The sequence below is a fragment of the Osmerus eperlanus genome, chromosome 13 (genome assembly GCF_963692335.1).
Source record: "Osmerus eperlanus chromosome 13, fOsmEpe2.1, whole genome shotgun sequence".
NCBI classification, from domain to species: Eukaryota; Metazoa; Chordata; class Actinopteri; order Osmeriformes; family Osmeridae; genus Osmerus; species Osmerus eperlanus.
In genome coordinates this window covers 5,012,525-5,025,980 of record NC_085030.1, presented here as the reverse complement: position 1 = coordinate 5,025,980, position 13,456 = coordinate 5,012,525, and the positions used below count along the sequence as shown (strand labels likewise).

General features: G+C 45.1%; 3 protein-coding genes across 5 annotated transcripts; all 3 read left to right on the top strand.

Annotated features, from left to right (window-relative positions):
* The first annotated feature begins 4,844 nt into the window (after positions 1–4,844).
* On the top strand, positions 4,845–7,742 carry LOC134032787 (selenoprotein H-like). Of its 2 annotated transcripts, none has more exons than XM_062476852.1 (3): positions 4,845–4,974; positions 6,875–6,961; positions 7,066–7,742. In XM_062476852.1, exons 1-3 carry the CDS (start codon positions 4,890–4,892, stop codon positions 7,209–7,211), a joined length of 318 nt encoding a protein of 105 aa, XP_062332836.1. In that variant the 5' UTR covers positions 4,845–4,889; the 3' UTR covers positions 7,212–7,742. The 2 variants fall into 2 exon arrangements, with proteins under 2 accessions (XP_062332836.1, XP_062332835.1); XM_062476851.1 differs by having other exon boundaries at positions 4,866–4,974; positions 6,875–6,967.
* Positions 7,743–7,802: 60 nt separating this feature from the next.
* LOC134032786 (selenoprotein H-like) lies at positions 7,803–9,465 on the top strand. Of its 2 annotated transcripts, XM_062476850.1 has the most exons (5): positions 7,803–7,948; positions 8,147–8,282; positions 8,508–8,653; positions 8,847–8,965; positions 9,173–9,465. In XM_062476850.1, the coding sequence occupies exons 1-4, from the start codon at positions 7,927–7,929 to the stop codon at positions 8,951–8,953; spliced, it is 411 nt and encodes a 136-aa protein (XP_062332834.1). In that variant the 5' UTR covers positions 7,803–7,926; the 3' UTR covers positions 8,954–8,965; positions 9,173–9,465. The 2 variants fall into 2 exon arrangements, with proteins under 2 accessions (XP_062332834.1, XP_062332833.1); XM_062476849.1 differs by having other exon boundaries at positions 7,804–7,948; positions 8,847–9,465.
* A 229-nt stretch (positions 9,466–9,694) lies between these two features.
* Positions 9,695–13,219, top strand: clp1 (cleavage factor polyribonucleotide kinase subunit 1). The gene is made up of 6 exons (XM_062476864.1): positions 9,695–9,841; positions 10,304–10,581; positions 10,717–10,824; positions 11,067–11,186; positions 11,508–11,645; positions 12,215–13,219. Exons 2-6 carry the CDS (start codon positions 10,306–10,308, stop codon positions 12,908–12,910), a joined length of 1,338 nt encoding a protein of 445 aa, XP_062332848.1. The 5' UTR covers positions 9,695–9,841; positions 10,304–10,305; the 3' UTR covers positions 12,911–13,219.
* Positions 13,220–13,456: the final 237 nt, after the last annotated feature.

Here is a 13,456-nt window from a genome sequence, read left to right as displayed (position 1 = left end):
ATTGGGCGCGTCTGTGATGCGGGGGAGATGGTGCTGACAGGGGGAGGCAGGTCAGGGTGAAACGGCGACATTTTGAACCGGATTCAAAACACCCCCTCAACAGATCCACTCCGCTGGTGATGAACGATGTTCTGATAGAAGATGATTGATGCTCTCTCTTTCACACACACACACACACACACACACACACACACACACAGATCCAAACAGACTCGCACACACCCGCTCCTTCTCCCCATCACCCTCTCCTTCAACAGGATGTACAGCTCGGTTTTCTTCTCACCCGTCACACCTTACCCTCCCCCCTCTTTTTTCTCGACACTCCTCTCCTCCTTCGGAAGAAACGTCACTCCCTCAGTTTATCTCGCGCCCCGTAAGTCATCAACCTCACATGTGTTCTCTGCTCTAGCTCGCCTCTGGTCCAGAACTTTCTTTTAACATGCACCAGGCTTCTTCTACCAAAAAGTCCACAAACCCCCTTACTATCAAAGACCCAACAGGTTAGCAGCTTCAAGTTTCGATACATATTTGCATATCTTGCATCTACTGCACGGTAATTCGAGGTTTAAAATGCAATTATTGTTGTTAACTTGTTATCAACCTAATAATGCAATAACCTAATCTTGACGTGTGGAGGAGGTGGTTCAGTTGCAACCTGGTTGCGTTAGCTGGTTGAGTTAGCTTCAGCTCTAGGCCTACAGATGGTCCTGTATTCAAACCCAGCTGAGTGCCTGACGAGACGCTGTCTGACCCTGTACAGTCGTGACTCGTAGCCAAAAGTATTGGGAGCAAAACATGTGAAAACATTTTCCTCAAATACCGAAACAGCAAACTTTGCAAAACACAACATTCGTCATTGCCAAAACTTATGGCCACGACTGTATGTTGTATATATGTTGTACATGTCCATGTTTGTCTGTTCCGGCTCCACCTACAGGTGTCTGATGTGTCACCCTCATTAGTTCGGACTGGGCTCAGGATGGCTGCAGCACTAGCCATTAGCAGACTTTGATGTGTGTTTGTCACACAGCGTCTACTCCTCCTCAGGGTGTTCTTTGTACTTTGTTTCTCCCTGCCTCTCTCCCTTTCTTCTTCACTTTTGTCTGCTTGTCGCTCTCTCGACAACTCTCTCCGACAGCCCCATCTCCGCCAACACAGCGCTCTTTATCTCTCTCTCTTTCTCTCTGTCCCCCCCGCCTCTCTCGCACTCTGTGCCCCCCCTCTCCCTCGCTCATCACAATCCCCTCCACCTTTCTTCATTTTTCTCCCTCTCTCTTCCTCTCTCTCTGTGTCTCCCTCCCTCCCTCCTTCCCTCCCGCTCTCTCTCTCTCTCACCCAGATGGCTGTGTTTGTCTTGGCTGCACAGCCAGAGCCTCTGAGTCTGCTTGCGTGTGTTGGCGTGTCGTTGGCGTGTTTGGTGACGTGTGTCCTCACACGCGTGTGTTATTCACCAAACCTTGGGGTGACGTCAGTGGAACCAGAGAGGGAAGGCAGGAAGAGTTATGGGAGATTTTCAGAAGAGGAGAAGCATTTAATGGGATCCATTCTTTCTCTGTGGTATTATCATTAAGTCTTCACTGTTGGATCCTGACTAATAGCATCACAACTTGAAGACAATTTGTCAATTATATCAATTGCTGATAGTTCAGCAGGTGACCAATCACGTTATCCCCTGTTGAGTCTTGAGATTCATCCATGCAGAGACATGATGTCACCTAAGTAGAAAGCAAAGAGCAATTTTTGCAAACCACACTGGCAAACCAAACTCAAAACACACAGCACCGAACTGGAACATAGACTCTGAAAACTAAAAATGCCCACATTTCACATCACACACTGACCACAACAAGTACAAACTACAACTACGATTATCTGTTGAGACTACAGTAAAACAGAAAGATTGAAACAACATATTCAGTAACAAAAGGCTTTCTTCATCAGCATCACACTGAACGCTCCCCCTCGCAATATAGAATGGAAAATATCTCCTTACATGGTACATAACAGGTTGTACCTGGCATGCATGCATCAGAACTGATTGGTGGTTGAACAACTGTGCAAAGAAGTTTTGCACAGTCGGAAGAGGTTCACAGTTCTGTCAGGAGAAAAGTGCATGATTAACTGGACATCCAGTTATCCAACACAAGGGCTCCACGGAGAGGAGTGTTGATTAGAAGTGTCTATATTCATGACATTTAAATATCTTTGGACATAGCAAAGGCCTACAGGAGAAAAATAGATCAATAATATTCATACTGAAACGAAATCACAACATAGAGATTGGAGAGCGAGAGGTGAGAGGGCTGTGCGAAACTTTATTTTTTGGCACTATCGTCATCAGCACAGGCCTTAACTGCGCACGTCTCGTGCACATACGTACAAATGCAAATACTGTGTGTGTGTGTGTGCAGAGACACACACACACAGCATGTGCGGGTTGGAGCTCTGGGAGGTTCATCCAGCCTGCGTCACAATGCAAGGCGAAAAAAAAGAGAGGGTAGGATGGATAGGGATGGGGGGAGGGTACATCTGTGGGGGTCTGTGGACCCCTTTTAGGCTTTGATAAAGAGCTAAATATACACTCCAGCAGCCTGCCTGACAGACTGAGATCAGGAGGAAGAGGGGGGGGGGGCTATGCTGGAAAGCGAGGAAGACACAGAGAGCGAGAGAGAGACAGGAATACAATTGAACCCAAACTGAGAGAGAGAGAGAAAAGTGTGACTAAGACGCAGTATGGTCACAGTATGTGTGTGTGAAAGTGAATGGAGGAGTCTTTCTGTGACTAAGTGTCACCTCGCCTCCGTGTGAGAGGTATAGCCCTCGGTTACTGGCAGCTCCAAGACAACACACTTGGGACTTTCATTCACAACAAAGGACTATGAACGGTAGCTGGGTTTACAGTATGCTATTCCTGGAGCATCATGTTTACCATCTAAATGAAAGTACACAAACACATATTTTTGCGATCACATTGGTTCTCTGTCTCTCTCTCCCTGGTGTCCCTAAATCCCTCTATCACACGTTTGTTTCCAAAGATCTCCTCCTCCAAACTCGTTGATCCTTTCATCTTCACTCTTTCCAGTTTGTTCCTCCTCTGTGGTCCTGCATTGCCATGGTGTGACGTCTTTCACTGTTTAATTAATGATTTGGTCTAATCTGGGGATGAGTTCATAAACCCAAATCCCCTACTCCCTCTGCATGTTGTCGTCTTCATAGCTGTGGCCAAGCAGAGACCTGCAGATTTAGCATTTTGCCAATAGGCGGCTGCATATATGAAAAACACCTAACACCTAACCCTAAAAAAATTCTAACAAAAGGTTTCTCAGCTGTTTTTTGTAGTATTAGGTGTCCTTAATAACATACTAAAAGTTTACCCAAGTTTGACCACTAGAAAGGTGTAATTTTCAAGATGGCGTCCAAGATGGGCTGGAAGCCCTTAAAATATCCTAACTCCTTCATTATTTGACCTAGCCAAGTAATCTTGGTGTCTAACCCCATGTTTTCTGGGTCTATGAATCCATTGGACTTGTCTAAATTGCACTGACATGATTACATACTTATGGAATACATGATTTTGTGAGATTACTGTAAGGTTTTATTTTTGTTTGGGGTGAACCAGAGATGTAAACAATTTAGCCTATGTCATGTAACTCCTACTCAGTACGTGTTTTTGGACACATACCCTTTTTTTTGCTAAAACATAGACTTGACATTCAATGTAAAAGATAACTCTGAATTAGCCCAAACAGAGGCCTGTGTGTGAACCCTCTAAAATGGTCACTCATTTCAATTTGAATAAGGTTATACATATGTAATGCATCCTAGATGTTTTTGAGTATATAGGTGACATTATACTAAATTCTAAATTCACAATTTTCAGCAATTCAGAAGATGGTGGAAGAGAATACTGACATTTGATATTGCTTGCCTCATTGAAATGTTGTTGGCAGCACAGTGTATACCATTTTGCTCAAACAAAATTCATCCTTGACTACGTAAACCACCCCCCCCCCCCACCCCTCCTCCCTGGGAACAGTCATTTTCCCGCAGTCTTGCAACAGGAAGGGCTCCACCATCAAAGTTGCCCAAGACCAAATCATTGAACCTGCTTTGCTGTTCCAACGGTTCCTGATCATGTCGAAAACTGAACAAGCCCCAACTAGCGCAGGCAGTCAGAGTTCTCAAGCAAGAAATCTAACAAAACTGTCCTGGATTCCATCCCACCAACTGAGCGTTATGTCTTTGCTGGTGGCTCCCTGGTTCACCGCTTGTCATGGAAAAAGGGTGACAACTACGGTGCCATTGCACAGTCATATGCAGACTTTACCATACTCCATTATGGTAAAGAAACAGTTGTTTTTGAAGTTATAGCGAAGGTCCTTCCATCAAAGACAATACGCATCAGAGACACTCACCCCATCGTTAACTTCAATGCAGAGACTGAGTTTGTGGCAAGAAAAGATGATTTCCTTTCCAGATCTTGCAACAAACAAGGACTTATCAATCTTATGGCCGAGGAGCTGGAGCTTTAGTAACAATGCAGCCCTTCTTCTCGGTACTCGGTACTGGCTCCCATAACGCGCACTACGCGCTGTGCGTAGGGCACCAAGTCCTGAAGGGGCACCAAAAAATTGCCAACTCAAAAATCATCATATACTAATAATTATAATGCCGATATTATATCAGTATATAAATATTAGGCACCTTTTAGGCATGTATTTCACAAAACAGGCAGAACAAGAGATATATTTAATTACTCAAAAACGGTTACGATGGTGCCCCCCCCCCAAAAAAAACAAATACACACTCAACTTCCCAAGCTCGCCGTGGGTGCCCTTTCCTATCTCAGTGGCCTGACGAACTTTGACAGTAGGGTCAACTTTTCGAAAATGGCCTCAAAAAGACAACAGGAGTCAGAGGCAGAAATAAGAAAGAGAAAGAAACTGCGAAATGATGCCCGTGCATCACTTTCAGGTAAGTCCATGTTTACTCATTGTTAAATACGGGAAATGTGCTGCTAATTTAATGGTTAGTCTATGCATACACCTCGAACTAGCTGACGTTATTGCTAATGTTAGCACACTCAAATATGTTAGGTGCAAGCTAAATTGAGATTTTACTGTTAAACATTATCTATGCATTTTACAAGTAACTGACGCCAGCTAGCTGTTACTTTACTTTACATTCTATGATGCTTTTATATTCGATTTATCAAATAGTTTTTAAATGAGTAATAAAGGTGGAGAGCTCCTTGGCTGCATGCTTTCAGTTTTAAATGTTTATAATTTGGAAAACCAGGCTAAGAAACGTAAGGGTGGGGCTGAAGCATTAAGAGACAAAAATACATCACCTTCACTAGACAAGGTTCTACCAATTGAAAAACGTCTGTTTATTTTACACGAAGCTCAAAAACTATTTTGCGCTCAAATAAAGGCCAAAAATGTTCGCTCGCGCTCGCATTACGTTGGGAACTCCGTAACTAGCATCACATCAGACACAGAATCTGGATGCATTGGCAGGGCAGCTGTGGTGGCGTATACGGGGGCCGGTTCTGGTGGGCCGGTCTGGATCAAAGTCCAGGGCCTATTTTTACTCCCAGTCCGTCCCTGCCAAGCCCTGATCAACCACCCTCAACCAGCTGTTTAGGGACAGATACACAGCAGAGAACCACCACCTCTGAATAGGTGTTACATTGTGATGCTGCTGTTGTGTTAGGCTATTGGTATTGAGTTATATGTTAGGTAATAAAAAGTTAAACTGGCAAAAACTATCGGGTTTTTTTAGGGGGGGGGGCATCATAAAGGAATTATGCTTAGGGCACCAAAATGGCTAGCAGCGGCACTGGGTGATGCTGACGTGGACATTGTCAAAGCTGCAGTCAAGGCCTCAGAACATCAGCCCACAACCTTGATAGGGGAGGATACAGACTTATTCTTCTCCTCTCCTCTACTACCTCTACAAAGCTACTAAAGTGTACAACATCAGGTAGATGAAACACGTCCTGGGTAGTGGCTTGTGTTCCCAGTTGCTGTTTATTCACGCCTTCACAGGATGTGATACCACTTCCCGCATTTTTTGTGTTGGCAAACAGACCGCAGTCCAGAAACTTGAGAATGGTGAATCAACCATCCAGTCCTGTGCGTGCAAATGTGTTTCTGCTCCCACATCAAGCAAGGAATGTCATAGAGGATCATGGGACCAAGGCAGCAGTGTTGTTTGGCGGAAAGACCACCGATTCACTTGCCTCTTTGCGCTACAACCTTTTTAGCAAGAACATTTTGTGACGCCACGAGAGGCTACACAGCCCTCAGCGGGACAGCTCAAAGTAGTGCGAGGACACCGGGGTCGAACAAAAACAAGGTGTTTATTAGAGGTCTTCAGAATTAACAAAAAAAAACTTCCAAACTCACATAGGTTGTCAAAAACGTACACGGCGCCTCTTCTTGGCGCAGGAATCCTCCTCCTGTCCAAACCCCACACACCACCTAACTGTGGCTCTCCCTCTTAAACAAAACCCCTCAGGTCATAAGGGTCTGATCAGTCCCAGGTGTGCGGGAATGCCCCGTTTTTAGGGAGGGATGGAGCCCCCGACTCCCCCAGCAGAGGGAGCCACAGCTGCTCAGGGCTGCAGCCACCTCCGGGGAATGTAGCACCCCTCCAGGACCCAGCCTCTTGTGACGTCACAATTTATACAGCCAAATCATTTGTTACCCCAGAACATCTGCCTCCAACTGAGTCCTCAACCAAATACCACTGCCAAAGAGTTTACTTCCAGATCATGGTGTGGATTGGAAAGGTGGCACCCCTGTTTTGACTAATTTATGGGATAAACACATACAATGTTGACCCGCACGGTTGTGTTTTTGATTGACAGTAAGAGCTGACGAGTGTATCGTGAGCACGCTCCTCAACCCGCAGAAACCCCGGAAGAAGAGCTTCGATATCACTCTGGTGGACGGAGGTAAAGGTGAGCAGTTACTCACTATATTGACATGATTGTTTTCATGGATATATTTGACCTTTTATGCAGCTAGTCATTCATGCCTCCCTCTTTCTCTACCCCAGAGGTATGTCTGTGGTCTGGGATAACAAGAGGTCCCCCGGCCAGACTTAAGTTTCCAGAACCTGCTGTCGTTGTCTCGGCTTTAGAGGACGCTCTCAAGACTGATGTCGAGTGGAAAGTCTGTACCCAGGCCTCCGCGCAACTTTAACTTGGTCTGAAATGCACGAATCTGTAGTTTACAGATCCTGTATGAAGTGCCAAATAAATGTCTATAACCTGTTACAAAAGCCTATTACTATAGCCTAGCATTATTGTTTGCAACTATGACAATATTTGAGTCAATTCCGTATAGTGGGACACTCCACCTAATGATGACAGATTTGTAGTTTCGCTACATCTTCTGCCCAGGCTGTTATCCAGGGGTTGGTGGCTGCAGGATGTGCTATGATGAGGGCTGACCAATGGGGTTGCTCCCCCAGTCTCCCCTCTGATGACCAGCTCCTAGCTCCCAGGACCTGTATACACAGCACCTTTGACTTGCTATTCTGCTCATCATAAGTTTTCTGCTGTTTAACCATATTTCAAACAACCTGTTACCTTTTATTTGATAGCTGCCACTTGATGTATGTTGCATAGCTACGTAGAATGTAGGCAATTATTATTTGTTTGATGTAGGCATTTTCCCTGGTGAATGTAGTTTGGTTTCATTCTGAGCGATAATAAACTTGGCATTAATCTATATTGATCTAATTTATATTGAAGTAGCAGACCTAACCATACACACAAATCTGAAATTAGCATGCCCCCCACCCATAATAGTTTCGCTGGTGAAACTTCTCGACCCCTACAATCCTATTTGGAACGTTCCACTCTGATGCTAAAAACGCGCCAAAGTTCGCACGTTTCCCAAGAAGTCAACAACAATGGCGTCCCGTGCTAAAGCAGGTAAGTAGATGGATCAAGTCAGAAAAGCTACCGTTGGTGCCCTTCGGATGTTCTAAGTCCTTAGACCATGACACGTTAGCAGTTAACATCTTTACATTTTGGATTTTAGTAACTGCGAGATGGGTAGATCATCAAACCTTGACGACGATACGAATGACGACGATACGAATGTCAATAAATCATGAATCAATCTTTGAGTAGGAGTGTCGAAGCGCAAGGCAGGCGCTGAGGTGGAGACGGTGGAGCAGACCGAAGTTGTAGACGGAAAGAAAAGCAAAGCAGAGCAGGAATCAGAGAATGTGACCGAGGGCCAGAGGGTGCTGATCGAACATTGGTAAGGAAAATAATCGGTGGTTCTAGTGTTCATCCATGATGTAAACATCAATATCCTGCTCTTACACCCATACCATATCATACAAGATATGCAATGCCATCATTCAGTATGTTAGGGTTGACATGAATTCAGTCCATTTGCCTTTATATATTCAACAAGTGATCATTTGGCGAAGACATAAAGGACAATAGTCCGCTGATGATGGTTGTTGTTGTGGTTCTGCAGTAAGAGCTGACGAGTGTACGGCCGGAACGCTGAGGGGGTGAAGGTGGCCCTCATAGCTGCCTGCCCGGAGCTCAAGGTGTTCCTCAACCCCCAGAAGCCCAGAAGGAACAGCTTTGAAATCACCCTGGTAGAGGAGGGAGGGAAAGGTGAGCAGGCCTCGTTACACCTCAGGTGCCAGATGGCAGATATGCAGAATTGCAGCTGATGATGGATATGAAATACAACTTTTCACCCTGGGTATTCTAGCAAGGGACCGTCATTGTGTAAATAGGTCTGTGTGCACCCAAATGTCATCTCTCCTTAAGTAAACACCACACTGTACCTCTCGGTTTGCTGTAGAGGTGTGCCTCTGGTCAGGGATCAAGAAAGGCCCACCACGCAAGCTGAAGTTTCCGGAGCCTGATGTGGTTGTATCTGCTCTAGAAAAGGCTCTCAAGGTGGATTAGACACAAATGAAGGTCAGTTTGTGCTGACCTATGTCTGGGTTGAATAACCAGTGGGGAAACCCTGAATAGGAGAGATGATTTGAGATACAAAACTACGACAAATAATAAACTGTTGAATGGATAATGAATATGTATAGACTATAGTATAATCAGTATACAACTCAATTGTCATTGTAACTTGCAATCTAATGGAGCAAGTGATATTCCTCAATTATTAAGCTGTTATCCAGGGGTTGGTGGCTGCAGGATGTACTATGATGAGGGCTGAACAATGGGGCTAATCCCCCAGTCTCCCCTCTGATGACCAGCGCCTAGCTCCCAGGACCTGGATACACAGGGACATCTAGTGGTTTTTGCTGTCTTCTGATGTTTCAATGTTTTTAAAAGTTCACTGGTCTTCCATTGCATTTCATTTGTAATAGTTTCACATCGTAAAACATTGTTTTTTCCTGCACTGTTTTATATTGTATATGTTCATGTTGAAATAAACAGCTAATTTTGTTGATGCCTTTCACCTATGTGGTTTGGGTAATTGTGATACATAGATGGTAGATAATATAATAAACGAGAAATTTAAGTTTGACATGGATTGATTAATTGGCTAGACATTAAATCACAGTTAACATAAAACAGATTAAGAACATATTAAATTTAGAGTTTGTGTGATGTAGTTGAAACGGTCATTACTCATAAATTACTATTTTATAGTAGCAGACAGGAATGAGCAAACTTTTACCAGATAATCTGCTTTCACCATCCAAGCCAACATCTTGAGTTATCGCTAGAGGACGTGACGTAATCAGTGTGCGACTGTTGTCTGTGTGGTGGTTCTTGTTGAGAGATTTGAAAAGCTATTTTGCACCAACCGGGACGTTTAAATTTCTCTCTGTAAGTAGAAATTGCCAGTAATAGTATAGACAAATACATAAACTGAAGGTTTGTGTTTTTGAAGCTTCAAAAACGGCTTTAGTTTGCCTGCTGATGGAAGTTTGCTAATGCTAGCAAGCTAACTTGCGGCACCTCTGCTTGCTTTCAAACTATTGTTTTGGCTCATTAAAAAATACTTTTGTAGTAAAACCACTATATGGCCATATTACTAGTTTATTTGTTTACATTGTCTACTGCTTTGTAGAAAAGTTAACTGAGAACTGCTGCCATGCTATCAATCGACATCATTGAATACCTTCTAACGGCACATTTAATTTATTGTTGATTTACTGGAGGTCTATGTTGTTTTGTGGCAATCAGAATGAGTTACTAAAGTCATATATAAGCACAGTTATGTTCGATTCATTTAGGTTTTAAACCAGACCCCTTCTCCCTCTCTCCCCTCCCTCTCTCCCCTTGTAGCCATGTCAACAGAGGGCCCTGAGAAGGTAGGGGAGGAGGGTGCGGGGGCCGGAGCAGGTCCAGGGGCTGGCGGGACTAGGTTCGACCTGGAGAAGGAGACAGAACTAAGGTTCGAGGTGGAAGCCGGGGAGCGCGTGCAGCTGGAGCTTCTCACAGGATTGGCTGAGGTCTTTGGGTCAGAACTAAACCGTAACAAGAAATACACTTTTGGACCAGGCTCCAAGATTGCTGTATTCACATGGCAGGGATGCAGTGTCTCACTCTCAGGGAAGACTGAGGTGAGTTGGACTGGTAAAGTAACTGTGTGTGTGTGTGTGAGAGAGAGAGACCAATGCACTTTTGTAGTCGTGACGATGTGCACGCCACTGTTCAAATCAAAGTGTAAAATAGTAAATCTCAATTTGGTTTCCCAGGTGGCTTACGTTTCACGTGACACCCCCATGCTGTTATACCTCAACACACATGCAGCCTTGGAGCAGATGAGAAGACAAGCAGAGAGAGACAACGAGAGGGGGCCGAGGGTGAGTGCTCAAGAGTGTGCTGTAAGATGTGTGTTTTCAGGTCGGTTAGTGCCAGTTACTTTGTGTGAGTGTTGAAATTTGTATTTTGGCTTAATTCCGTGTTGATGCCTTTTTTTTTTACATTTGTATTGTTAACATTCTACTATCCGCATTATTTTGAGATTTAACAGTGACATTTCCTGAACTACCCAGGCGTGCGTACAGATCGACGTTGTTTTGAAGTGTCATAACCTGGTCTCTAGGTGATGGTGGTGGGGCCTACAGACGTGGGGAAGTCCACGGTGTGTCGTCTGCTGCTGAGCTACGCTGTGAGGCTGGGCAGGAGGCCCACGCTGGTGGAGCTGGACGTGGGGCAGAGCGGGGTGAGACTAGCACGGAGGACATGGCACGTACAAGCTGGAATAAATACCCTGAATTCCCAATGATTCCCGAAGGGTAATTCCTGAATTACCCTTTGGGAATGAGACATTCTGCTTTCGAGTTTGCCTAAATGCACCAAACCCACAACTGTATCAAAAGCAACGACAGTGACTGTGCCAACAATATCAATTACACTGACGGAGTCGTGAACAGGAATGGCGTTTTGCTAGCAGTGCACATGATCTTTATGTCAATAGAGGCAAGCACAGTGTGGGATCAGATGCTGGTTGTTGTCCACTGATGAGATCTGGTATGTGTTGCAGGTGTCTGTCCCAGGGACCATGGCAGCGCTGTGCATTGAGCGCCCAGCAGATGTAGAGGAGGGCTTCTCAGTCCAGGCTCCCCTGGTCTTCCACTTCGGTTCCACAAGCCCTGGAACCAACATTAAACTCTACAATAAGGTAAGGAGAGACACTAATTAGCACACTATCTTTATGACCCCGGCCATAAAGATAATGCACAACACGAAGTGAGGTCAACCAACACAGTTATTAAAATTGGACAAGTTGCTGATTGGTTGATTTGATTATTTCTAAACCGTGATATGCAGTAGAGTACCAAAAGTATGAGACCATGTTGAACGTTTAATGGGGGAATAGAAGACTGAGAAAGCCAAGCATTCTGTGACATCACAAGATGCTCTTTGGAACATTGTCAAATCATGCTGGGCTTACAAGGTCATGAGGGTTCACAAACTCGTGGAGTCCATGTATACCGTCATTCAAGCAAAACAGGGGTAAACCAAATCCAAAAATATACAAAATTCTTCTGTATTTTTCAAGGATTCAACTTTCCCTCAATTTTTGAAGCTGATACTATCATTTGTGTGACTTTTAAAAAATTACATTAAAAACAAGTGAGAAATAGAAGTATCTTGACTAGTTCCCTACTGGATCTTATTGAAGCATACTGTCTCCATCATTACATCTTTTCTTCGTTCCATATTCGTTCCCCACCCTGTCACGCGTAGCTGACGTCGTGTCTGGCGGAGGTGTTCTCTCAGAGGTGTGAGGTGAACCGGAAGGCCAGCGTCGGGGGCTGCATCATCAACACCTGCGGCTGGGTCAAGGGCTCGGGGTACCAGGCCCTGGTCCACTGTGCCTCGGCCTTCGAAGTGGACGTGGTTCTGGTTCTGGACCAGGAGAGGCTCTACAACGAGCTTAAACGAGACCTCCCGCACTTCGTCCGCGTGGTCCTTTTGCCCAAGTCTGGCGGCGTGGTGGAGCGCTCCAAGGAGTGCCGCCGTGAGACCAGGGACGAGAAGATCCGCGAGTACTTCTACGGCTTCCGCGGCGTCTCCTTCTACCCCCACGCCTTCGACGTGCGCTTCTCCGACGTGCGCATCTACAAGATCGGCGCGCCGTCCATCCCGGACTCCTGCCTGCCCCTGGGGATGTCGCAGGACGACACGCAGCTGAAGCTGGTGCCCGTGACTCCGGGTCGCGACCTCACACACCACGTGCTGAGCGTGAGCTGCGCCGACGACGGGGAGGAGGGGGCCGGGGGGGTGCGGCGGGGCGTGCTGGAGAGCCCGGTGTGTGGGTTCATCGTGGTGACGGCGGTGGACACGCAGGCACAGGTGATGACCGTGTTGTCGCCAGCCCCAAGACCCCTCCCCCGGCACACGCTGCTCATCATGGACATCCGCTTCATTGACCTGAAATAGAGGATGAGGAAAGGTCAGAGAATGGACATTATGTTGGTCCCTCGGCTTGGTGATTTCAATGGTAATTGAGATATGGGAAGAAACTGAATTGAGTTTGGAAGTTGAGGGATGAGGACAATTTCAGTTAATATCCTTGCTTCATTTTTATCAATTGCAGTTTACGGACTTCCTAACAGTTTTTGTCCTAACGTTGTACCCCTAACTGTTGTACTCATTCACGGTGTACATTTACTTCATGCACATCTGTTTGAAGAGATTGTATTTGTAAAGAATAAACTTTTTAATAAATATTCATCACTGTTTGATGTACTTAATTGTGTGCAATCATTTATATTTTACCAACACAAGATGCCAACCTGTATGCAAGAAACGTATTTAAACACCATACACTTGTAAATTACCCTAATATAATTATAAACGTCTGACATTGCTAAAGGTCACACTTTGATGCACAGTAGTAGGCTTACATTCACAGTGGAAGTAAAATAAAATACTATCATCCAACAATGGATGACAATTTTTTTTTTTATTGCGCTTTTAATGTAT

Coding starts and splice junctions, on each gene's coding strand:
- LOC134032787 (XM_062476851.1), top strand. CDS start 4,890: ATGGCCTCAAAAAGACAACAGGAGTCAGAGGCAGAAATAAGAAAGAGA. Junction 4,975..6,874: donor TGCCCGTGCATCACTTTCAG/GTAAGTCCATGT, acceptor TTTGATTGACAG/TAAGAGCTGACGAGTGTATC. Junction 6,968..7,065: donor TCTGGTGGACGGAGGTAAAG/GTGAGCAGTTAC, acceptor TCTCTACCCCAG/AGGTATGTCTGTGGTCTGGG.
- clp1 (XM_062476864.1), top strand. CDS start 10,306: ATGTCAACAGAGGGCCCTGAGAAGGTAGGGGAGGAGGGTGCGGGGGCC. Junction 11,187..11,507: donor TGGACGTGGGGCAGAGCGGG/GTGAGACTAGCA, acceptor TATGTGTTGCAG/GTGTCTGTCCCAGGGACCAT. Junction 11,646..12,214: donor ACATTAAACTCTACAATAAG/GTAAGGAGAGAC, acceptor TGTCACGCGTAG/CTGACGTCGTGTCTGGCGGA.